This window comes from Anastrepha obliqua, chromosome 5, assembly GCF_027943255.1.
Source record: "Anastrepha obliqua isolate idAnaObli1 chromosome 5, idAnaObli1_1.0, whole genome shotgun sequence".
Taxonomy (NCBI): Eukaryota; Metazoa; Arthropoda; class Insecta; order Diptera; family Tephritidae; genus Anastrepha; species Anastrepha obliqua.
This window is the reverse complement of record NC_072896.1, coordinates 108380010-108406844: the sequence shown is the minus strand read 5'-3', so window position 1 is coordinate 108406844 and position 26835 is coordinate 108380010. Positions and strand designations below refer to the sequence as shown.

Genomic DNA, 26835 nt, shown 5'->3' with positions numbered 1-26835 from the left:
TCCTCCTATTTGTGGTGTGCGTCTTGATGTTGTTCCACAAATGGAGGGACCTACAGTTTCAAGCCGAATCAGAACGGCAGATATTTTTTTACGAGGAGCTTTTTCATGGCACAAATACACTCGGAGGTTGGCCATTGGCTACCGACGGGCGACCGCTTTTATGTTCTTAAGGGGTTAGGGGTAGTCAGAGGCCCGAAAAAATGATGATTTTCACGAATTTTTTTTTGCTACTTAATTAATTTATTTAATAAAAATAAAAACATAGCATAAAAACATCATGTTTTAACTTGACTTCACCAAAATTTCAAAAAAAAAAAAAAATTAATAATTGCAAAAGTTATCGCTGTTTGTGTGAAGCCCGTTTCTCCAGAAGTCCCTTGCGGTGAACATCACAAGTCCTTGCAGATTCATCTAAAACCAATCGGACAAGAAAAATTAGTTTTATTAATAGATAATCTTGTGCCTGATAGAAGCTTTTTTTTTTCAAAATGAACAAAATGGCGGCCTCAGAAAATTTTTTACAGATTTTAGAAAAAAAAACCAACAGTTAATTGTTAAAAAAAAATCGAAATTTTTGAAAAAAAAAAATCCTTCGATCAGGCACAAGTTTTTTATGTTTTTCAAAAGCTGTATAAATTTTATTGAAATCTACGTAGCGGTTTTTAAGTTACAGTGTTCACCAGTTTGAAAAACATAGTTTTGAGAAAAACGCATTTAAAGTTTTGCTATCGGCTCCGGAGCGGCCGAGCGCCCTTTGTTAATTGTTGAATAACTTGAAAAGTATTTGTCGGATTCACTTCAAATTTTTACACAATATTTTCAAAACATTATACTTTAAGAAAATGCAAAAAAAAATCGATTTTTTGAAAATTCTGACTACCCCTAACCCCTTAAAGGAATGCGTAAGTTTTTCAGTTAACGAATTTCTTATAGAATTTGGCGAAACCGTGTTTTTTTTAAATTTCAATTAATACTCGAGATGACGAAATCCAAAACCTCACTTACAAACTGAAGAAATTCAAAACAATAGTAAATAGATAAGGAGACACCACAGTACTCGCCGTTGTTAAGGTATGAGCATAAACATAAGCTTCAGAAATATGAAAAAAAAAACCTATCCAAAAACTCAAAATAACTACGACATTTACTAAAACTAAATAAATAATAACGAATATCTGAACCTTTAATATAAAAAAAACTTGTTCACCCCACATTAACATCAAATTCCATCACGACCGTCTATATATTTTCTCACCCACCACTAGACAAAACAATACACCGTCTCAGCAACAGTTGGTTTTCATATGGCCCATTCATTCTCCTTTACACATTTCAAACATCAATTTTGAGGGCTATACAACAAAGCTAGAAAGCGCACATTTTCCCCGCTTCAAAATCTAATACTCGCACACTCTTCTCCAACACGTCTTTACGTAGCTACTTTCGGCGACCCCAGCCGTTAGAGACATATAAAACCAAACCCCTTACAATACGTATACTGCTCTGTGCCGCTCCTTACGTCTCCTCTTTGACAATAACAACTCAGCTGATGCGCTTCGGTAGCATAGTACTGCCCCACATGTCATCTCATTCACTCTGTGCTTTTGCCAACGCCTTTTCCGCCTCTGCAACACTCTCACTCTTGCACATGGCGTGAAAGACCAAGCCAAAAAGTTAGCTCGTAATGCCAGATATATTTGATTAAAATATATTACAATTACTAAATTACCAATAATTACCCAATAACACAATATTTGTATATATTTGTTTAGATAAGCAAAAATATGTAATAAGTAAGCAAATATGCAATAAGGAAATTAGAGTTTAGAATATTTGTTTCCAATTATGCAGTAGAATGCAGTGCTTATGCTCAATTCTCGTTTTTGAAATTTTAACCACATTTTCTTTCGCATAATCTGGCTACTCGTGCATATGCACACAAACAACTTGCAGTCATTTTCTCCGTTTATTGCCGACCAAGACATGTGCTCATTTTCTGTTCGCCTAGTAGAAAAGAGGGAAGCGAAACTCTTTTGGCGGGGTCTCGTTCGCTGTTCGCTATTGGGTTCGGCCGCTAGAAGGCACGGCAAACGTAGCCCAAAATCCAACCGGCGTCCGTTGGTGGTGTGTCTTCCATGCGCACAATGTTTTTTGTTGTTGCATAACAAGCGGTAATTTGTTCTTTTATGCTGTGCCAAACCCCAATTGAGACATGGCAATGAATATGATGTTCGTTCGGACGGTCGTCATACCTACGTGAATGCGAATGAACGTGCTATGGATGTTTCCCACCCGCTTTAGAGAATCAAAGACGTTATTGAATGGCTACTGCTCTACCCACCCCTCTGCTTATGGGCATGGAAAATTGACGCGAATGGTTGTTAGTGGTGACGAGAACAATTCTATTATATGTATATTCTCGGCACAAATTGGCTTGTTGTTTGGCCAAGTGTTGATATTCGCTTTCATTTGTACCCCTCTAAACGTTTCTCACAACCTCTCTAATCCACGAGTATCACTTAAAGGGGAGTAATTATGGCTGACAAGTTGGTGTGGAAGCAACTGAGCAGAAAATTTATGTGGTTCGTTGTGGGCGTGGTTCTTGATGCATGAAATGGCAAATAATAGTGAAATTTGATATGATTATGAAATATGATATACACATTTATGTACGCGTATGTATGTATGGATGTATGTATATCTAATTAAGATCTTTGAGAATTAATTTTTCTAATTAAATATAAAAAATTTAATTAAGTGCATTATTTTTTATAAATATGTATGTAGGGTATAAAATGTCAATATGTAAGTCAAATAAAAAATCAAACTACGGATTTTATTAGCATACTATTTATTGAAAGCTTTGGTCTTCTTTATGAAAGTATTGGTGTTTAAGAAGAGTTTAACACAGTTTTAAAAATTCTTGTTTATTAATGGATATGAGAGGAGAGATAATTTGTTATTTTATTATTGTCACGTAAGTGAAATTGAAGGAATGCAAGGAAAACACGAAATCAATAAAATATCAATGGACAAAGGTTTAATCGCTTTGGTGATGTTAATTTTTCTTTTAAATTGCTTTTAATGTTTTCCCTTAGGGAAGTGGTAGTTATTGCTAATCTAATGCCACATCTACACCGTCCAGTTACATGCGTTTGCGTGGTTCGGTAAATCCACACGCGTTGTCGTGCATTTAAAACCACATTTCTAAAAGTAGCGTAAATCACATTTTACAATTTATTTTTTCGCCCATTATCAAAAATAATTCACAGTGTTTGATTACTTGTATCAGAAGAGTGTTAGACATGCTTTCTTCTTGACATTTCCTAAAGGAAATATAACTAAATTTTTAACCGATTCTGAGATATTTTCCTTAAAGAAAGAAAAAATTATAAGTTACTTATGCCACTTTTAGAATATATGAACGGAATTTTAGTGGTTTCTGCAGATTTAGATTTTCGAATTTTCGAATTTTTGGAATTTGGACTGGTGGACATAATTATGCAAAGGCAAGAAGTCAAATTTATGTTCGTGCACTTATGCACTAAAAAAATTAAATCAGAATGTAAACAAACAAATGATAAAAAAGCACAGATCATTTTCGGGGGAGAAGGGAAATGCGAAGGCCCAAATGTAAAATGAGCTTTTTTTTGTTTCTAAGGGCATCTGGTAATTGATAAAAATTACTCTCGATTGTAGATTTTTGACAGCTGTGAGGCGAACAAGAATTGCCAAGCTGACAGGGCTAGTGAAAAAAATAATCAAGAAGAAGACCGAAAAACGTATAAATTAAAAGACCTCTAGAACGAGTGGACATGACGTGAAAAATTCAAAAATGATTTTGACATGTTTTTTGTTTTGATATTATTGCTAAAATGTCTAACAAATGCATGAATTTTAGTGTCAGAAAATTTGATATCAGTAAATTGAGTGGAAAGGCCTCAAAATAATCGGCGAACTAACAGCAGCAGCGAAAAACAGACAAAAATATAACGACATCATTAATAATATGACCTGACAACCGTACGACTAAGATCATAATGACGTTTGTATGTAATCGCGAACATCCAGCATGGATACGCCGATTAAGAAGAAATTCACCACGCCAGCAAGGCATTCTCTACCGTAGACAAGAGCTGAATACAAAAGTAAAGGACTCACTTTATTTGTTGAAAAATTAATGTAAGAGAATTTCTCGATTTCGATATTGTAAAAGCGTCAAAATCAAACAAAGTGTGAAACAGTAAAGACTTCTCTGTTTGTATGAATTCGGCCAAGGTGAATGAGGTGTTACCATTTCTACAAATACAAAAATTCAGAGGTTTATTGTCAAATTTCACTAAAGGAAGAAGAGGAATCATTCAGGATCCCTTTAACTGATGAAAAACGCCACCTTGCATATATGTGGCTGGCTTGCAGAGTTGCTCGTTTTCTTTTCATTTGTCAATGCACAGCGCCCTCTTTCTGTGAATTGTCGCAAAACAGCGAGTTTTATTCACAATGCAGTATAAATGATTTTCGCAAATTATAATAAAATTCATACTTGTAAAGAATTATAAGTTTGTCTATATTTACTTCAGTAGTTTTAAAAATTTTATCATGATATTCTGTACAAAACAAGCGTTTGTACTCAATATAACGTTATTTATTTTCATTCCTAAGCAAAGACTTAAACCAATACGAAACAATTCACACTCTTCTTCTTCTTCGATTTGACACTTGCGTTCTCTGTCTATGTCAGGTAGTATAGAAATTACATTTTGACAAACCAAACGCTTGATTTGTGGTAAATGATTGGGAAAAATTACGCTAATTTTTTTATACATATTATACGGGAAAAGTGTAGAAAAACGTGTAGCGTACATTAACGCTGTGATCTAAATAAAAGTTTCGCGATATCTGTAGCAATTACTGTATGAGGCGACTGCGGACCTCTACGAAGGCGCAGACGGCTGGGACAGCGACAACCACAACGAAAAGTGGAAACGGTGGTGTTGGTGGCAGTATCAGTATATCAACAGCATCGTTACTAGTAACACCGCATGCGGGCAGTAAAAATACATATAACAGCAGTTTTAGTGGAAGTGGTGTTGGTGTCTTGACAACCAGCAGTAGTACGGGTGATCCAGGAGCCGTCTCAACCATTGCAACAATAGCAGACACTTCAACAGCTGCGGGACGCCAAAAGCACAGCATGGACGTAAAGTTGAATGCGGATGTATTTAAGAACTTTGAAAAGTCGGGGAAGAGTGAATTGTATGTGACCGGAAATAATGAACGGAGTGAAATGCGTTTACTATAACATTGCTTAAACGAAAAAATTTTCATTTTAGTTTGAAGTTCTTAAAACAACAAGTGAAGGAGAATGATAATCCCATTTTTGGCAAAAATGATGAATTTAAATTCGGAATCTCCAGGGCCATCTACGATCTACTATGGCAAGGACTACGCTGCACGTTGAAAAAAGACTCGGTGCTGAATACTTTGGCGGATATTGTGGTAAGTAAACGAATACTCGCTTATGTATGTATGTATGCATGCATTTCTGTATATGTTGCGGTACAGAGCATGGAATAATCAACTGAAAGGCAGGTACTAATATTCAATGCAATTATTCCTTTTCATTTACTACCGCAGACAATGCATACTGATTTCCCCTCAGTCATACTAGACATTGTGAATATACTGGATGCGGAGACTTCTTTAATGACCGATGGCATACAGGAGGAGCGTCTTATGTTCACACAGATTGTAAAAGATCTGGACAAAGTGATTTCGGATAAGCTGATAAAGGAGCGTTTAGAAATAGATACTTTACAGGATGTCGGGGTTGTAAAGAATAAGGTCTTTTACACCAAATTTATCAAGATAAAAACTAAGCTTTAGTGAGTAGTAAGCATTTGCATAGAAGTTTAATTTTGAAAACATAAACTTTTTTTAATATATTTAGTTACAAGCAGCGCCGCTTCAATCTCTTTCGCGAGGAGAGCGAAGGTTACGCCAAACTAATCACTGAATTGAATCAGGATTTCGAGGAAGGTGTGACGGCGACAAGTATAATGGATATCATTAAATCGCTTATAGGTGCGAGATTAAATATATATTTCAATGGTTTTTTGTAAATTTCTGTATAAATTTCTTGTCACACCTACAGGCTGCTTCAATTTGGATCCAAATCGTGTGCTTGATATAATAATTGAATCATTTGAAACACGTCCAGAGCGACGCCATCTGTTCATACCACTGCTGCGTGCGTACATGCCAAATGGTTCGATTATATGTGAAGTGCTCGGCTACAAGTTTCGCTACTTCGCCGATACAAGAACGCCACGTTCACTCTTTCACGTTTGTTCACTACTTTTGAAATATGGCGTCATTGAGCTACAAGATATTTACCAATGGGTGAGTACAGTGCTGCTTTGTTGAAGCAAATAAAAAAATTACATGGATTTTCTTTTTAAAGCTCACACCCATCGATAAAATGATAATAAACGAATGGGAGAACGATCTAACGGAGGCGAAAGAATTTGTGCGCAAGCTAAATATTATTGTAACGAATAAAGATAAGGAACATGTTGAACCAGAAATGGAGAAGCCATACAATGAGGTGACTTCTTTTTTTTCAATATAATGTGAATTAATTTTTCTAACGCGAAATTATATGTAGGAGAAGTACTACGCCAACCAGAAGTTCGGTTTGTGTGAAGGTCTCTTAAAAGTGGGAGATTGGGAAAATGCGCTTAATATTATCAAAAAATTACCCGAACAATCGGTTATAGTGCATGAACCAATCGCACGCGCGCTCGCTGAGCTCATACACATCTCCATTGATTATGTGTACACGGAAAAGTGCTTTAATGCTAATACGCGTCGTTCCAAATTGGCTGAGGATAAAAAATTGCTACAAAAATTGCAAGTTCGTGAGTTTTCCCAGTTGCGCAACTACACCATACCAATGGTGATTGCACTTGGTCCTGCCTTGCATTTCGACACGGTGCTCATGTATAAACTAATACGAATTTTGCGCACAATAATGACCGACATGGGTGTGGATAGCCTGAACGCACCCACCCCCAATACTGAATCGGAAACGCTTTACTTCGAGGTGATGACTATTATGGACGCAGCTATATTACCAGCACTCTCCTACCTAGACTGCAACTGCCCAATGGCCGAAGAGATTTGGACTGTACTGAAGTTCTTCCCATACCATTTTCGGTAAATAAAAATTAATTTTTTTTTTATTTGTAATATAGTTTAATAGATTCCCTTTGCATTCTGCAAAATAGCTACAGTTTGTATGCACGTTGGAAGAACGACACATATCAGGTGCATCCGGTGCTAATACGCCGCCGTGGCTTAGCGCATAAAAATATAAAAGCGTTAATGAAGCGTGTCAGTAAGGAGAATGTGAAGCCAGTTGGCCGCCTTATTGGCAAATTGAGTCATTGTGCGCCCGGCTTTCTCTTTGATTATGTAGGTTTTAAATAAATATAACTGAAGTCAGATAATAATTAAATTACTTCTTCTTATAGATTCTGCTACAAATTCAAATCTATGACAATTTAATAGGCCCAGTAGTGGATTCGTTGAAATATCTCACATCTCTATCGTTTGACTGTTTGGGCTATTGCCTCATTGAGGCACTTGCCATGGCTGATAGAGATCGTTTCAAGCATGATGGCACCTCGATTTCCTTGTGGCTGCAAAGTTTAGCCTCCTTCTGTGGGGCGATTTTTAAAAAGTACAACATCGAACTGAGTGGTCTGTTGCAATATGTAGCTAATCAATTGAAGTCACAAAAGAGGTTTGTTATATTAACAGCTGATGGTTGCATATGCAAATGTTGAACTAATTTTTATTGCTCTTAAAAAAGCTTGGATCTGTTAATCCTAAAGGAGATTGTGCAAAAAATGGCCGGCGTGGAGTCGGCTGAAGAAATGACTAATGAGCAGTTAAATGCTATGTGCGGTGGGGAATTACTACGTGGCGAGGTGAGTCTGCTAATGTTTGTGCACAGCTGCAATGTTTGTGCACGGCCGCAAACTATTTATAAATAACGAAATTTTTGCACTTCTAGGCCGGTTACTTTAGCCAAGTGCGTAATACGAAGAAATCGTCGCAGCGCCTGAAAGATGCGCTGGCCAATAACGATTTGGCTGTTGCTATTTGCTTGCTTATGGCCCAACAAAAGCACTGCGTGATCTATCGCGAGACTGCCCAAAGCCATCTAAAGCTGGTTGGCAAGCTTTACGATCAATGTCAGGATACTCTGGTACAATTCGGCACATTCCTTGGCTCCACCTACTCGGTAGATGAATATGTCGAACGTTTGCCATCGATCATTGCCATGTTGCAGGAGTATCACATCAATGCAGATGTGGCCTTCTTCTTGGCGCGTCCAATGTTCACACATCAAATCAATGTAAATGTCATGAAACCCACTTTTTTTTTCAAAGTAAATCTATTTACTTTTTCATTAACAGCAAAAGTACGATCAGCTGCGCAAGGCCGATCCTAATGCCAAAAAATTGACTACTAATCAAAAATTACAAAAATATCTGGAAGCCACCAATTTAATTATGAATCCTATTGTGGAATCAGTGCGTCCACTACACGGGCCGAAGGTTTGGGAGGATATTAGTCCGCAATTTTTGGTGACCTTCTGGTCGCTTAGTATGTATGACTTGCAAGTACCCGCCGACAGTTATCAGAAGGAAATTTCCAAATTAAAGCAACTTTCGCTGCAAGCAGCAGAATCAAAGGATTCGGTAATAATGAAAAAAAAATAATAATAATTTTATGCATTGAATTTGAATAAAATTGTCTTTCAGAATGCATCTAAGAATAAGAAGGAACAGGAACGTTACATTGCGCTGATGGATAAGCTGCAGGATGAGCGTAAGAAACAGCAGGAGCATGTCGATAAGATTTTGCAACGTTTACAACAGCAAAAGGACAATTGGTTCCTTTCGCGCTCTGCCAAGTCCGCGAAAAATGAAACCATTACACAATTCCTGCAGTTGTGCCTATTTCCAAGGTAAATTTGTTTGGCATAAAAATGTTTTGCGCGGTTGATAAATAGCCAATGACAATGTGTTTCTCTCCATAGGTGCACCTTTACTGCCCTCGATGCGCTCTATTGCGCGAAATTCGTACACACCATACACAATTTAAAGGCTGCCAATTTTTCCACACTGCTTTGCTATGATCGGGTGAGTCAGCGATTTTCGAACACTTATTCCCAATATTTGTGTTATTTATATACCCTTTTTTTTAAGATATTTTGCGACATCACTTACTCGGTCACATCCTGCACTGAAAACGAGGCCACACGTTATGGCCGCTTCCTGTGTGCCATGCTGGAAACGGTAATGCGCTGGCATGCCGACCAGGCTGTCTTCAATAAGGAATGCGCAAATTATCCTGGCTTTGTTACAAAGTTCCGTGTTAGCAATCAATTTTCCGAGGCAAACGATCACGTCGGCTATGAAAACTATCGACATGTCTGCCATAAGTGGCATTATAAAATCACTAAGGCTATTGTCTTCTGTTTGGACTCTAAAGACTATATGCAAATACGTAACGCACTTATTATTCTCATGCGCATATTACCGCACTATCCCGTACTCGCCAAACTTGCGCAGATCATTGAAAGAAAAGTGGAGAAAGTGCGGGAAGAGGAAAAGAATAAGCGCCCAGATTTATTTGTTATCGCCTCCAGTTACATTGGGCAACTCAAAACAAGGGCTGCGCAGATGATAAAGGAAAGTGATTTTCATCAGGTTACCGAGAGGCAGTTGCGCGTAGAATCCGCTACGGCAGCAGCAACTGCTGCAGCGGGTGCCGCAGCTATCGCGCCATTAGCTAGCGCAGGCACGCAGAGTAGTGTGATTCCTGCAGCGACAACTAACAATGCAACCGGCAATGCGAATATAATTAATTTGGGCGATGCTACTGCCAAACCTGCGCCAGTGGTGCAACAAATACCAACCGTACAACATGAAGCTGCGCCCATTTTGGCCAAGCAAGTGAACAACGGCGATGTGAGGAGTGGTGAGTTTTGAAATATGCTGCTTTAGAAAATGTTTCAAATAAACATTAAATTTTGCAATACAGCAGAAAAACGCGAGAAGGAAAAGGTGGTGAAACAGATCATTAAAATGGAGCGCGAGCCTATATCAGGCATCACATCAAACAATCCGATTAATGAGCTGGAAACGAGATCCACTTCAATTGTGATCAATGATCGCAGCGAACACAGTGATCGACGTAGCAGCAGTCGTTCGTTGAAGGATGTCAAGAAGGAGGAACGCACACGTGAGCGGGAGCGCGAACGTGAACGTGAGCGAGAACGTGAAAAGGAACGCGAACAACGCGAAAGGGAACGAGAAAAAGAACGTGAACGTGAGCGTGAGCGTGAGCGGGAACGTGAGCTGCGCGAACTGCGTGAACGAGAGCGAGAGCGTGAACATCGTAGCCATAATGATGAGTTGGATTTGTCTGGTGGCAGCGCCGGTGGCGGGATTGGCAGCAGTGTGATCAGTGGCAGTAATACTATAATCTCTACACGTTCCAAGCGCGAAAAACGACGGGGCGAAGAACGTTACCGACTGGAGTCGCCATCACTGGAGTCCATCGAATTATTGGAAAACAAGCATGAACACCATGAATATGAACGCGAACGTGAGAGGGAGCGAGAGCGTGAACGGGAACGTGCACGAGATTTGAGTTCCGTGTCGAATGAGAGCAACGGTTCATCGATGCATCGACGCAGTCAGGATGTTATTGAATACGACAAAGGTAAGCGATGGCAAATTAGTTGAGTAAATATCGTACATACATATACGTCTTCTGGATTAGAGATTTATGGAACTTATTTAGTAAAAACGTTGTAATCTGGCGAACAGATAACAGACAATCAGAAAGCTGGATAAAAGATGCAAAATTGCGCTTGGCAAACCACAACCAAGCGAGGGTGAATGTGCAGATACAAAAAGGCTTAAGTATTAGCAGGATGTATAAAAATTAGACTGCTAAGGCGGGGCATTAGACAGGGCTAGTTTACTGTGGCGGTAGCCCTTGGTCGGGAAATATCCTAGTTATGACAGGAACGCAGAACCGGCTGCCATGTGAATGCAGTAAGCTGCTACATTACTAAACTCGGTCAGTGCAATGTAGTTATCGGTGGTCTTCGTCCTGCGCATCTAACGGTAGGCCCAGGAAACTTGATGTTTCGGCAGGTTGGGTCCAGAGTGAAAGGGGTATTAGGTGAGTAGGTTTGAAGGCGCATGTGAAAAGGTGGTTAGTATCGCACGGAGTGCCTTCACATGCTGGACATTTGTTTGGTATGTCAGGGTCAATTCTGGATAGATAGGAATTTAGTCTACTACAGTACCCAGAACGTAATTGTGCCAAAGTTGCGCGGGTCTCTTGGGGTAGCTGGGGCTCTTGGTCGTTGGTGTGGTCGTGGTAAGTGTCTCCCAATGAATGTCGTTAAGTGTCTGCCTAAACACTGTCCGGTCCAGTAGTTGTCGGTTCGTTTTCGTCGTCGGAATAGTTGAAGAGACGCCTCCTGACGTGCCTGCGAAGTGGCTCAGGTTCTAGCAGGTGTCTTCAGGGGTAAAACTTACGGTAGCACCCTAGTAGAAACTGTTTACGGAGCGGTTTATTGTACTCTGTGACAGGTAGCATCTGTGCCTGTTGTTGTTGTTAACAGTATAGGTAGCCCTGTCAGTGTAGGCACATCATCGTTCGTCTTCGTCTAGCTCATCTAGGGGTAGGCCCAGGAAACATGCTGTTTCGACAGGTTGGGTCCAGAGGGAGAGGGGGGTTAGATGAGTCGGTTTGAGGGGGCATGTGAAGAGGTGGTTAGTGTCGTGCGGAGTATCTTCACATGCCGGACATGTGTTTGGTATGTCGGGGTCGATTCTGGATAAGTAGGAGTTTACCTGCTACAGTATCCAGATCGTAGTTGTGCCAGTGTTACACGGGTCTCACGGGGAAGCTGGAGCTCTTCATCTGCAATAGGTGGTGGTTGGACTCCGATTACGGCATTCACAGGACGGCAGTTCATGAAGGTGGTAACGGTATCCCGGTGAATGTCGTTTATAGACTGTCTAAATACTGTCCGGTCCAGTAGGTTACGGTCAGTCTTGTCCTGAATTTCGCCAGCGTAGTCAAGGAGGTGTCTCCTGACGTGCCTGGGAGGCGGCTCGGGCTCAAGCAGGTGTCTGCAGGGATGAGACCTACGGTAGCATCCGAGCAGGAACTGCTTGCTGAGCAATTTGTTGTGCTCCGCAACTGGGAGCATTTGTGCCTCGTTATGAAGGTGTTGGATGGGTGACATCAGGAGGCACCTGTGCCTTATTATGTAACTTAAGCCCTGACCGATAGGGGCTTTGAAAAAATTAAAGTTGCGGTGAACCAACTGTTCACCGATAACATAAAAAACGCGATTTTAGGTTTTCACAAATAAATTTTATTCCGCACTAGTTGCGGTTCTGACTCTAACTAAACTTTACAAATTATAATTCTTACCAACTAGCTTCTTAACCTAAGCTAATTCGCCAACGTTGCAGTTCCCACCACTTGCTGGTATTTCGCAATCGTTGGGTTGCGCGTGTTGGCCAATATGCTGGCCTTGCAATTCCCAAGCATTGGATATTGCAATTGATCGCTTGCGCGTGTGTCGCGTCAGCGAAAGTTCTTGTGTGAACTTTAATTGGAGCAATGAACTCACGTGTAGTGCAATGTGATCACAGGGTGCGACGTTGGGAAGTGTAGTGGTGTATGGCAACATAACTCCTCCCCCTTTAAAGATCTGCGTCTCGCAGATCAAAAGACGAAAATTGCGAGGGGGTAAAATGTTGTAGAGAGTAACTACAGTTTCCTGGTGACATGTTGATACTGACTGGTGTGACTGGCAGGCTATTGTCCAGGCGATGAATTTCAGGAGCAGACTTTCCTCTAATGATTTTGCTGTTGTTAGTGTTATCTGACCAATCAGTCGGGATTTCAACTGGCGGAAGGTCTAGCTTTCTATTGTAGCATCTCCACAGCATGGCGGCAATAAGAACAATTGCGCATATCGAGAGGATTTCTGAAGCGAGAGAGAAATTTACCTTTTCATTAACGTACCCAAGATACCTTATGTTTTCCATGGTCAGGTCGTGGACGTATTCTAGGTTGACCTTCATTGTATGGCTCTTCACCTTTGATAGTACTGCTGGAAGGGCCTGTGCGGTAATAGTTTCATAACTAGAAAATACTTGGTCACCAATGGTGACTGTTTCGTTATTTAATTGGATTACGTAGGTGCCATTTATCGTAATAGAGGCATTGCTATTTTTGATTACTCCTTGGAAGTTTGATATAAACACGGTGTTCTCGTTTATCAGCTCTATTTGTGACCCATTCTGTCTGATGAATTCGCAGTGGGCTTCTCCACCTTTTAGGAGTCGCGGTAGGCAACTGCTTTCTTCCAGTTTAATCAAGGATTCTGATTTACATACCGTGGACGAGCTGATTACCAGGCAATTCTTTGTTAGACCGTACGTCTCTTCCTGGTTGACAAGCATCCTGTCAAAAGGGAGATTTAGTTGCTTACCTCCATAGATTCCAGCGCGAGTAACCAGGAGATTATATTTTTTAGTTGTTACTTTTGGCATTGAAAGGACGTAGAGGAGAAGTGTCCCGTTAGTCAGTACCGACGGTTGGCCATATTCGATTGCTTCTATTATATTCTGATATGGGAGCGTTTCTATTTCTGATAGAATTTGGTTAATTTCGTCCATATCCAGTAGGTTGGTGTTGACAATTCCATTCTTTGCCAACTGACATCCCCGCACCATTTCGTTTACATCCTCGCGAAGAAGAAAAATGTTGTGAAGTGCGTTTGGTCTGAATTCCATGATTTCTGTTTCCTTTACCACGTTATTCGTGCGATCCACGACCTCGTCGATTTTTTCCAATACCTCCTGTGTAGCCGTGAATAGTTTCTTATTAACCCTGTACTGATGGTTGTTATTCTGAATTATTTGATTTTGACTGTGCAGGATATTGTTCCAATCCGTTGCGTCAGGTGATCCTGCTATCCATTTCCACGCTGAGCCTAGCCAGTCGATAGATCGAGTATTTCTTGCTCTACCTGTGTTGCCCATTAGTTCATGAAGTCGTTCTAGCGTTTGATTGATGTAGTGCTGTGTTAATATCTGGTCCTCAATTCGGTTTGTTAAGTTTTCCATTTGCCTCAAGGTTGTAGCATATTGTTGTAGATTGATGACGTGTACCAGTTTGAATGACCCGCCAATGATCCACCCGTTTCCATTTTGGATTGTTACGATCGGAGCCTTGTAATTGAAAATGTTCAGACCGCTGATGGCATTTGCCAGCAGTGGGAATCTGCAACGCAAGATGTTAATTCTATTTTAATGTAGTTAGTAAGTTAGTAGTTGTTAGGTTCTAAGAAGGTATTTCGTAAAAAGCGAAAAATGTTGTTGATAGTAGGAAGGTATTATTAGTAAGCGGAATTCTCAGGATTAGATTGAATATCATTAAACTAGTGTTACTATCCTGGTTTAGGATTTTAGCTTTTCCTGCGATATTATTTTGTTAGTGTGTTAGTGGTTTAAAGTTTACAAGTGGTTTACAAGTTATGTTCCTTTAGTATATTTTTTTCTTTTGGATAAAACGATTTTTTATTATGATTAGGAGGGAAGATTAAAAAGAAAAATTTGTTTAAATTTACTTTATATTGTTATTACAAAAATATTCATAAATAGAAATGAAAAGGAACAAAAAATTAGGAAAAAAACAAAATGGGAAATATGTTGGGTTTGTGTTTTTTTTATTTTTTCTTTCTTCTCCAGCCGATTATGCGGGGGAGGCATTTAAAAAAAAAATTTTTTCTTTTTTTTTTTTTTTCTTTCTTCTCCAGCCGATTATGCGGGGGAGGAATTTTAAAAAAAATTTGTTGTTTTTTTTTTTTTTTTTTTTTTTTTTCTTTCTTCTCCAGCCGATTATGCGGGGGAGGCATTTAAAATTTTTTTTTTTTTTATTTCTTCTCCAGCCGATTATGCGGGGGAGGCATTTTAAATTTTTTTTTTTTTGTTTTTTTTTTTTTTTATTTCTTCTCCAGCCGATTATGCGGGGGAGGCATTTTAAATTTTGTTTTTTTTTTTCTTTCTTCTCCAGCCGATTATGCGGGGGAGGCATTTTAAAAATTTTTTTTTATTTCTTCTCCAGCCGATTATGCGGGGGAGGCATTTTAAATTTTGCTTAGGACAGAGGGCCATACTGTTCTCGAACCAGCTACGGAGAGATCGCCAGAATCCCGTTTGGAAGTAGTGTAGCCATTTGTCAAATTCGATGGCACTACGAGCCTACTAGGGCACGATTCATCCCACTAACAAGCCCGCTCTTGTAGTAATGACCATTTCCTTTTGTTTTGGACTAGAGGTGTTATCATTTCTCGAACCAGCTATGGAGAATCGCGTTATCCGGTTAAGGCACGATTTGTCCCACTTACAAGCCCGCTCTTGTTAGATTAACTACCCCTTAGTACCAAGTTTTTTTTTTTTTTTTTTTTTTTTTCTTTTTTTGTATAATTCTTTATTATTTTTTATTTTAATGTTTTTTTTGTGTGTTTCATTTTTTTTGTTTAAGTGCTAGGATACGTATTCCTGCGTTTCACATTTTTTATGTGAGTTTTATGTATTTTCTTGCCACTTAGCGTGGTGACTGATACTTTATTGTCTTTTGCAACAATTTCTTTTTTATACACGGGTTTTTGCTTTCCCTTAATCTGCTTATCCTTCACGTATATGACATCGTTTTCGTCATAACGCTCCGGAAGAGATCTTTTCTTATTGTGACGTTTGATCTGGTCTAGCTGCTTTTTTGTCAGCAAGGCTTTCAAATATTTATTAGTTTTTCTACTTTTTTCTAACAGCTCCTGATAGTTAGAGGATTTTGCTCGATTGAAAAATATTTCACTTGGTTTTTGGTTTATAACCGAGTGAATTGAATTATTGTATCGATCCACTGCTATGTTAACTAATTCTTTTGTCCTTAACTTTGGGTTGTCTATCTTCAGGCATCTAATTATTTCAATTAAGGTAAAGTGGAGTCTTTCTACCTGACCATTCACTTCGCTTCTTTGGGATGGTGTGCGATACAATTTTATTCTTAAAGAGTCTAACAGGTTCTGGATAATTGGACTAATTAAACCGCGCTCGTTGTCGGTCACGAGAATATCAGGTGTTGTGAAATAGTGTAGGAGTTTTATTATTTTGTCTTTAAGGTGCAAAGTGGACTTGTTACGTAAATGGAAAAGTTTCGCAAATTTTGAGAATTTGTCGATAACACTGAGGAATTTCTCCCCTTGAATTTCGAAAATGTCCAAATGGATTATCTCACAAGGACGTGATGGGATTGGTGTTTTTTGCAGCTCTGGTGCATTCGGATGCCTATCGTATTTACTGACCTTACAAGTTTCGCAGGACGAGACATATCCTTTGATTATACTGTTCATTCTGGGAAAGTAGTATTTCTCCAGGAGTTGTTTCTTATTCTCTGTGGCATTGCGGTGAGCCCTTTTATGTTCTGCCCATATTATATCGCAAATCCTATCCGGATCCCTCAAATCTTCTACCATAGTCTGAGCTACTCGGATCTTATATTGCATAAAATTTTCTAAATATACCTTCTGGAGTAGTCCTAATTGAGCTTCTGGAATCTTAATACCATTGATTACGTTTGGTCTTAGTTTTTTCTTGAGGACGTCGATAAGCTCTGCTTCGCTAATTCCCTCTGACCCTAGGTAGTGTCGCGAGTAACCGGGATGGGGTTCCTCGAATATCTCCAACCTACCTCCAAATACAAGTTGGTTTCTGAATACGTTTATTGGCGCTTCCACGAACGGTATCAGATCCGAATTGTCTTGCTCCGCACTGTGGACGGTGTTGCCTGTTGAATCGTCGTCGCTTATCGATGTAAGGGGATTCGCCTGAGTTTTTAAGCGGGAAAGAGCGTCTGCCACGACGTTTGATTTACCTGGTTTGTATATTATTTCATAATTATATTCCTCGATCCTAGACTTCCATCGCTTTAGTTTTGCATTGTAGTTCCGGTTGCTGAGGGAAAACGTCAATGGTTGATGGTCGGTGAATATTCGTATTCTCTTAGCGCCATATAGGTAGTTCCGGAGATTGTCCAATGCCCAAACAATGGCGAGCATTTCCTTTTCGTTGGTCGCATATGCTTCTTCCGTAGTACTTAGGCTTCTTGATATAAATGCTATTGGTTTATCCTTACCATCGTAATCTTGTGACAACACGGCACCAATAGCGAAGTCGGAGGCGTCAGTTGTCAGATTGAAGGGTTTGTCGAAGTTGGGGAAGGTTAGGACTTCCGATGTCGTCAGTATCTCCTTGAGATCAATGAATGCCTTTAGCGCTTCTGTGTCCAAGCTTATGGGTACCTTTTTGGATTGCGTTGCCTTTACCTGTGCGTGCTCTCCTCGTGTGAGGTTGGTAAGCGGTTTTGCAATTTTAGCGTAATCTCGGATGAATTTTCTATAATATGATGTTAAACCTAGGAAACTTTTAAGTTCCTTTAAGCTGGAAGGAGGAAGCATTTTTCTTATTGAATCTACTTTTTTTGGGTCTGGGAGTATTCCCTCGGAGGTCACAATATAACCTAGAAACTCTACGCTTGTTTTAAGGAATTGCGTTTTTTCTAGATTAACTCTGAGACCTGCGTTCAAAAGCCTGTGGAGAATGGTCTCGATGTCCCTTAAATGAGTATCCTGGTCTTTGCTGAAAATTATGATGTCGTCGATGTATACGAAACATGTACGACCTATGAATTCTTTGAGCACGTCGTCTATCATTCGTTGAAAGATAGAGGGTGCATTTTTGAGACCAAAAGGAAGCCGCAAAAATTCGTATTTTCCATTCATTGTGGAAAATGCCGTTTTTGCGATGTCGCTGTCCTTCATTGGAATTTGGTGAAATCCCGAAGTGAGGTCAAGTGTTGTGAAATATTTAGCATTACCAAGACTCGCGATGGTGCCATTAATGTCAGGTATAGGATACGTGTCAGGGACAGTTACTGCGTTTAACCGCTTGAAATCTATGACCATTCGATATTTCTTTTCCCCATCAGACTGAGATTTTTTCGGCACAATCCATATGGGCGAATTGTATGGGCTTTTTGAAGGACGAATTATTCCTTCTGAAAGTAAATTCTGGATTTGCTTCTCAACTTCTTCGCGCATGTTTACAGGGTAGGGGTAACTTTTTGTGTAGATAGGGTTTCCGGTATTAGTTCTTATTTCGGCTTGGACATTGGTTTGGATTTCCATACTGCGGTCAACCGGACCAAACAAGGTTTCGTATTTATTTAATATTTGGTAGAGCTTATTTTTAGTAAGGTTAGTGATATTTGGATCCAGCGGGATGTTTGTTTCTATTTTATTAACTTGTTGCGCTATTTTTCGCTTAAGGGGCAATACTACATTTGGTTTCAGCATAAGGACGTTGAGTTCTCTATCTATTACCGCTTTGACTTCAGTCAACGTGTCGTCGCCTATGATCCCGTCGAACGATTTGAGTCCTGGGAGGACGAAAAATGTGGTGGGAGTGTCCTTGCCTACAAACTTAAAAAAATATCCACATACTTTTCTGTCTACTTTTATGTCGCCACCGGCAGAGGTTACTTTGAATGGCTTTTCCACTGGCACGGTGTTGCGTGCTACGCGTTCACTGATGTAATTTTTGTTTGCCCCCGTGTCGACTAGAAACTCTAACATACCCTGATCATGCGTAACATATTCTAAATATGGTACGCCAGACATGAGGCTCCTATGGTAAAATTTACCTGATCCTCCGTGAGTTGTTCTTTGTTTTCTGTATCCGGGATAACTTCTTTATCTACCGGTATCAGATGGAACAGCTTTTGTTGTTTACTAGCTGTTTGGTTCATGTGTCCCGTGGAACCTGCACCCCTATTTGCGCCGTCATATGGGGTAAATCTAGTGTTTCGCGACTGGGAAGATGGCTCGTAATTTGATTTTACTAACGCCGACGGAGTGCTCCGCCAATTTTGCGGTCTTGTTTGCCCTGAATTTGAGTAAGACGGTCTTGGTACTTTCCGGTTGCCGTCTTGCCACGTTCGATTGTTGTTCGGCTGGCGTGGATGTTGCTGGCCAGAATAGCCTTGGCCATTGTAATCCCGCCTGTTACGGGAGAAGGATGGGGTATCAATAATATTCCCGTCACCTCTATTTGCTAGAGATGGACGGTGAAATGTATTTCTGCGGTCCGCATTCCGCAACTTCAGGCAAGCAGAGTATGCCTCTGGTAAGGATTTGACATTTTGAACGAGGAGCAGGGCTGGTAGATCCCCGTTGAGACCTCTAATGAACACATCTAGGGCTCTTCGACGGTGCGCCTCTGTCAGCGCTTCAATTGTCTCCTTATGTGCGTACTTTTCTGGTTCTATCGTGTTTATCATTAGGGATAACTGTTTTTGGATTTGCGAATAGAAGTCGGATAACCTCTGCCGCCCTTGAGACATTAACGTCAGTTGCTGTTCCAACGTTTGTAAGTCTCTAGTGTCTGCGTAGTGCAGCGAAAGGGTTTCTTTAATTTTTGCCCAGTCTGAATCGTGGATGTTGTGCGCAAGTAGCGCAGAATCAGCCGCCCCCCTAATTTTTCCCCTAATATGCCTTAGGATGGCGGTATATATCGGCTTGTGCCGCACAATTTCGTAGTCTTTTATTACTAACTCTACACTATGCACCCAGGAACCATAGTGTTCCCGTGAACCATCGAATACTTGCAGCTCCTTGACACAATCCGGAAGCTTGGCCACTTGAGTTAGTTCATCTTCCGTTCGAGGCGTAACTAGTGGCTCGACTGGTTGTGGCCTGGTGTCCGTGGACTGTCTACGTACCTCCAGTACTTCCCTCTCTATTCGTTCCAGGTCCTGTGTAAGGCCTTGCAAGGAGTCATCTCTGTTCGTTGCTTCCACCCTATTGAGACGCTCCTCGAACTTCTTTACCTTACCAAGAATGGCATTCAGAGCGCCATTCATCTCTGTGAGGGACCTCGAAATCTCGTCGGAGTTCATTTTTTTTGAAAATAGAAATATATATAGATAGAATAGATTTGTAAACTTACACAAACCAATATTTCATTGGGCTTCTTGAAAAAACGGCGGTACCAAATGTTTCCAAATTCAGAGTTCAGTCAATTTTTTTATTATTATTATTTTTTTTTTTTTTTTTTTTTTTTTTTTTTTTTTTTTTTTTTTTTTTGATTTTTGGTATGCAAAATAAATCAATGCGATTAACTTTTCCCTTTTTTTTTTTTTGAACTTGATTTCTTTTACACGAAATTTGCTGTTGAATTGGCAAATATGCACAAAAGCACGCACACACACAGCTAAGTATTGCACTTCACAAAAGATGTTTGACTGATTTTACAAGCACCAACTGGCATTCCAACAAAGCTTAATTTTTATCCAAAAAACGAAAATTCTATTCAAATTTCTTGTTTCAATTCGTTTGTGGCAAACCACGTAAAATTTAGTTCAATTTGCACTTTATGTTACAGCAACTGCCTATGCCGATTTGTTGTTGACTTCGATTTTGACTCCGTTTTCGACTTTGCCATGGAAAATTTTATTATTATTATCGTTTATTTTTTTAAGTCACTTTACACCGACTGCTCGGGCGCCACTTAAGCCCTGACCGATAGGGGCTTTGAAAAAATTAAAGTTGCGGTGAACCAACTGTTCACCGATAACATAAAAAACGCGATTTTAGGTTTTCACAAATAAATTTTATTCCGCACTAGTTGCGGTTCTGACTCTAACTAAACTTTACAAATTATAATTCTTACCAACTAGCTTCTTAACCTAAGCTAATTCGCCAACGTTGCAGTTCCCACCACTTGCTGGTATTTCGCAATCGTTGGGTTGCGCGTGTTGGCCAATATGCTGGCCTTGCAATTCCCAAGCATTGGATATTGCAATTGATCGCTTGCGCGTGTGTCGCGTCAGCGAAAGTTCTTGTGTGAACTTTAATTGGAGCAATGAACTCACGTGTAGTGCAATGTGATCACAGGGTGCGACGTTGGGAAGTGTAGTGGTGTATGGCAACATAACTTGTATGGTAGATGTTGTAGGGGGGACATCATGCGGCATCCCGTGGCGGTCCTGATTGCACGGTTTTGGCATGTTTGTAGCTTTGTCTACTGCGAATCACTAGTTCCAGGCGATCAGACAGGCGCAGCATAATTCAGAACCGGCCGGCCAATTGCTTTAAATGTCGCCAGCAACATTTCTTTGTGTTTGCCCCAAGTACTGCCAGCTAGCGGTTTGAGGACCTTGTTGCGGTTTTGGACTTCAGTAGCAATTGCAGTTGTGTGCGCAGAGAAGAACATCAAAATATCGAAGTAATTCCCAACATTTTGGGGTGGTTTATTGTTGTCGACTTGGTGGTGTATCGTCGACTTTAACCTTGAGTTGTAGTTTGACCTCCTTTGTCCAGGTGGCAAAGAGGGTTGCCGAGGACTTAGTCCTTTATATATTACTTTTCGGGAAAATTACATTAAATGATTCACAACTGATTGAGATTCTCAATGGGTAAAGTGATCATTGGGAGAAACTTTTGCGTTACATTAAATATGCTTTCAAATACAGGGTTGGCCATATTAAACTGACCCATGTGATTATTAAAAAAATATGGAAAAAGAAACATTTTTTTGTGTTTCATTGTGAAAAACATTTAATTTAGTTCAAGGAGATTCGTTTACATCACTTTTTGAATATGATATCGCGCAAGTGGTCGCCCTTAGCTCGTATAGCGTAATGTGCCCGTTTTTCGGCGTTTTCCATAGTTTTGGCCAGCGTCTCGGCCGATATGGCGGCTATTTCCCGTCGGATATTGGCCTTAAGTGCGCCTAGTGTCTTTGGCTTGTTGACGTAAACCTTAGATTTCAAATTACAGTAAAAAGTTATAGGGTTACTCAATGGGTCAGTTTAATATGGCCAACCCTGTACATAGATAACTTAATAAAAGAGCTTAACTGGTTTTAAAAACCGGTTTTTTCTTAACACTAGAATAAGTAATTATCAAATTTTTTTATATTTTACTTTTATTTGCAATAAATACTACTACTATAAGTGGATTTATCTAACCGCCTTAAACTCTTACAGATGCGAAACGCCGCAAAGTGGAATCTTCGACGACCTCTTCGTCAAACTCAAAGGTTAGTATTTTGGTGCAAACGTAGTTGCTAAGACAGAGAGACGACCTTTGCGTGGAGGTGCAGCCGAAGGGTCACAGCCAAACAATTTGACACTACAGTGGTGTAAATAACAAATGCAATACACAACAGCAACAAAGAGCCACCACTACAACTAAGTGATACTCGCACAACTATAACAGCGACAGCAACAGTAATTTGTAGTGACGTCAGTGAACGAATAAAAGTAGCATACAAAACCAACAAAATGTTAAAAAAAAAAAAAAAAAACGAATCGGCAAATTAAACAAAACATAAAAAAAAGTGTAATCAAATTACGTCAATAAATCGAGCAGCGGATCTATAAGACAGCACAGCCAATGAAACCAGTACATACATACATCTTTATACGAGATTGCGCGAAGAAATGAACATTTGGATGTGATTATCTTGCATATTTTCAAATGCTATGAATAATTTGTACAAGTACCACCGCGAGCACACATGCACACGAACACACGCGACGTGCTATCCACTGCTTTATTTTTATGAAAGAAAAAAAAATGATATTTATTATGTATGTAAACTTACAAAAAGGAATGCTAATTTTTTGAATGAATATAGACATTTTGAGGTAAAAAAAGTAGGAAGAATTTAGTGAACATTTAAAAATGTGTAAAAAAATATAATTTTAATGAAGAAAAGAATTAAGTTTAATGTAGGTTTAAATATTATAAAAAAAATTTAAAAGAAAAAAAATCAGTGTAATTTCTACAAGTGTAAAAATGTATTATAATAATTTTTTTAATTTTTTTTTTATAAAAAATGCCAATCATACACATCCGAATGTGATATATTAACAAACATTTATTGTTCAAATTAAGTAGAGGGAGAAGCGTAGGATTTTCTTAACTGTAACAAAACTCTTGTACTTAAGCTGACATACTAGATAATAAGTATTAATTAAATTTTAATCAAAAATGTCTGTTTGTGATATAAATGCCGGCCAACTCTGCAATTGGTATTAAGTATGATACACCTGCCATAGCAGCAACAGTGGACTAACTGCCTGAGCAACGGACAATTGAAACTGCCGGTCATCGAGGAGCTGTTAGTAGCAAAAGAAACAAAAAACAAGCGAAATGATCGATTTACTTCTACGCTTAACCAGTTATTACATAAATATAATCGTTTACTAGTATGATTTGGCGTCTACCTCGCGCATGTAGTAGCGGCGCGCAACTTAAATCTTCAAAGGAAACAGCAGCATTAGCTGACATAACCTAGAAATCTTACTCCGGCAAAGATTTTTTGTTAAATACGCCAGGCTATGAATTCCGGGGCAAAATCAACTAGCACTACAAGGACTTCAGTGTTAAATACAATACAAAATTAATTTCTACCATAAACAACGAACGAGGGAAGATCTTCTATTGAGGCAGCGCATAGAAATAAGTGGTTTAACAACAAAGTTTCCGGTAGTTGAACAATAGATGGTAATTGGACAATAGAACTTCAATCAGCAGGAGGCACCAAGTTAGCGAACAAATAAAGGACAATAAAGCAACTTGAAATATTCACAAACCACGACAGTCGGTTCTACGTAACCGGAACGACCCGGATTTATATACGGCCAAGAGCTGTCTCTTCAGCAGCATTCCCCGTATAAGTGTGGGGAATATTTATACTGCTACAACAACAACGAGAGAAATATGGATCAGCATACGTCTATCTATCAGCAGAGCTCTGCTTTCCAACACTTCCAAAATCAATTCCTCTTTTTTTAACGCGACTAGATTTTCAACACATCGCTCATTGCAAGAGACGGAGGACAGGCAATACTTTGGAGACACTGGGGAAACTTTGACGACTTGTATGAGAACGGGATCAGGAAGTAAAATTCAAAGACGGCCATTCAAAATAAAACTGGTAGTAAACCTTCTGGAACCCTCTGCACTAGCTTGGAATCTATCAAAACTGCGCTGTTCCTAGATCATTATTCAGATGATAAGCAGATGATAACAGCGAATAGTCTGGTTTATTCCCACCATATTTGCACAAGAGAAGAGAACAGAAGAGAAGCGCGTATACTTTTATTAACCCAATTTCTATGAAACGTCTTTTGGAGCACATCTGGAACTATGCTTGACTCATATCAACTGGAAAATATCAACTTCACAGAGCCAATTAACACGCGTAACATGCACGAGGAGCAGCACAGCTAATCGCTTCAGGATTGGACAGCATTTCGGCACAACTGTAGGCTTAAGAGATCTGGAAAATCGTGAGAGATGACGCACGCAATGGGAATGGGCACGACAATAAGTGAAGAAGCACAGCGATGACTTGGATTTAACGTAAGAGAACCCATGCGATGTTAACGGGGATATGGTCACACTACTTTTGCAAGTCAAATTCTACGAGGAACTTCACGCAAGGCTGGGGAGCTGTTCATATACATACATACCCACAATCTATACACCGCAGATATGAACTAGCTCATGGATTATCTCGTTACTGTTTTGGTGTGGGGTATTTTAAAATGCCGCAATTCTTTTGATCAATGAGAAATTCATGCGACCATATTTTTGACGAAATTACACATGAGCACTGGCAGTTGGAATTAAACTTTTGGAAGATGTGAACTGTTGGCCATCTTACGTGTGGTTCATCCTTAAAAATTATGCAGTAATCGAATTTTTGGGGCAACTGAAGCAGACAATCTTAAACAACACTAAATTTTATGCAGCTGCTGGGCAATATTTTTTGTAAGCAACACCCAAAAAGTGACATACGTCGAGTCTCCAATTTAAATCATAACAAATACCTAATTTTGTGATTGTAAGAGCCTAAACTAGAAGCTGAAATCCAATAAGCCATTTGCACCTTTAACTAGTATGGACCTGTAAACAGAAGACGGAATCTTACAATTCAGTCGCTCTGCCTGTCGCGCGTAAACCTATCATCAGCATTTCTTTTCTAAGCATTTTGAGGTGTCTTTCTTTCCGCTGCCTGCATTCCTAATTCTTCTATCGCTGTTTTGTTGTTTGTCGTTGGTCGTAAGCGAGCTGAGGTGAACGAGCGGTCGGTAAGTGGGTAGCGGGTGGGTGGAAGTTAAAACTAAACGAAACACCATTTGAATATATAACAAAAGGGAAATAGCCAAATGCAATAGTTGTTGTATTCATTACAAAAAGAAAAGCAAAAATCGATTAACAAATAAATTAACTTAGCTACGCTTAGGTTTTTATTACTAACAAATCAGCCTAAAAGCAAAAATCAAAGCAGAAAAACAACACCCAGAACAACAACGTGATTTGCGGAATTTTATAAAAATATGATATAATTTAATTTTGTCTAATTGCAGAAACAGGTTATAGATGATTTGGTGGAGAGTACAAAGAAAGAACGCGGCATCAAGAATAAGGAGCGCAAGGAAAAGCTAACCGAAGAGGAAAAGGATGCACGCAAAGAACGCAAATTGGGACGTAAACGCGAACGGCTCGAGGAGAGTTCCAGCTCGGAGCACAAGCGGCGAAGAGACGGTAGGTCATTACTTGTGAAGCATATAATTTCAGCGTGTTTCTTATTACTTGTGTTTTTTCTTCTTACTTTCTTTAGTGCAAAATGGCGATGATGATTTGCGCGAGCGCGACAAATACCATACAAGGGTAACTAAAGTTTTTATGTTGTCAAAAAACATACCTGCATGTGAAAAGTTTTTATTTTACTAATTTAACTAATTTTACAGGAAAAATCGCCACACATGCGCAGCGAGACGCGCGAACGGTCACATGAGAAATTCGAACGTGACCGCAGCACACGCGAGGAGCGTTTATATGGCACCTCGAAGTCCACACGTTCGCGCATAGGCTACTAAATGACCGAGGAAGCCTGTGTTCCACAAGTTTTTTTTTTAAACTTAAATTGACCATTTAAATAACTAACCAATCAGCCACCATAGATCATTCAACACAACCACTTCAAATAAAATACTTATCCATACATTTTAATTATATAAGAAAACCAAAAGAAACAGAGAAAAGCAAAAACAAAAAAAAACAAAAAAACGAAAAGAACTACAACTACAAATTAGCTACAGCCAACATTTCATTAAATTATAATTATTTTACTACATTTGTTTTTAATTGTTAAGTAAACTTTATATGTATGTATGCAGTTTGAAATTCAAGCTCACAGCAGTTTCAACGAAAAATAATAAATGCCACCAATTCAGTTACTCAATAAATAGTCCACTGTTGTAAGATTTTTGTTTTTAAAGTCGATAAAAACAAAAAAAAAAAAATGATTGTACAAAAAATATATAGTAAAAATAACTAGAGACGAGTGTTTACACTCAAAAATAAAGTTAAATTTTCGCAAGAAAATAATTTACATATAAAATTAAAATAACGTGTTTTTATGTGAATTCCTATTTTAAAATGCAATTGCGCTAAAAGAAATGCAGACGTAGGTGAAATGGTTGAAGTAGCAGACTGTCACTCGCCAAGTAGCACTAAAACGCAGACGATAATGCAGACGTAGAAATGGAGACTCCACAGGAGCCTGTAAAAATAGT

The 26835-nt window shown here is 39.3% G+C and overlaps 1 protein-coding gene across 2 annotated transcripts; it reads left to right on the top strand.

Annotated features, from left to right (window-relative positions):
- Positions 1-4743: 4743 nt before the first annotated feature.
- Positions 4744-26622, top strand: LOC129249405 (THO complex subunit 2). Of its 2 annotated transcripts, none has more exons than XM_054889207.1 (20): positions 4744-5256; positions 5334-5499; positions 5638-5885; positions 5951-6084; positions 6155-6402; positions 6464-6607; positions 6668-7218; positions 7290-7476; positions 7536-7807; positions 7877-7994; positions 8081-8425; positions 8487-8771; positions 8835-9040; positions 9113-9215; positions 9282-10056; positions 10123-10803; positions 22228-22280; positions 25624-25801; positions 25878-25927; positions 26008-26622. In XM_054889207.1, the coding sequence occupies exons 1-20, from the start codon at positions 4916-4918 to the stop codon at positions 26134-26136; spliced, it is 5214 nt and encodes a 1737-aa protein (XP_054745182.1). In that variant the 5' UTR covers positions 4744-4915; the 3' UTR covers positions 26137-26622. The 2 variants fall into 2 exon arrangements, with proteins under 2 accessions (XP_054745182.1, XP_054745181.1); XM_054889206.1 differs by having other exon boundaries at positions 4745-5256; positions 10120-10803.
- The last annotated feature ends 213 nt before the right edge of the window (positions 26623-26835 follow it).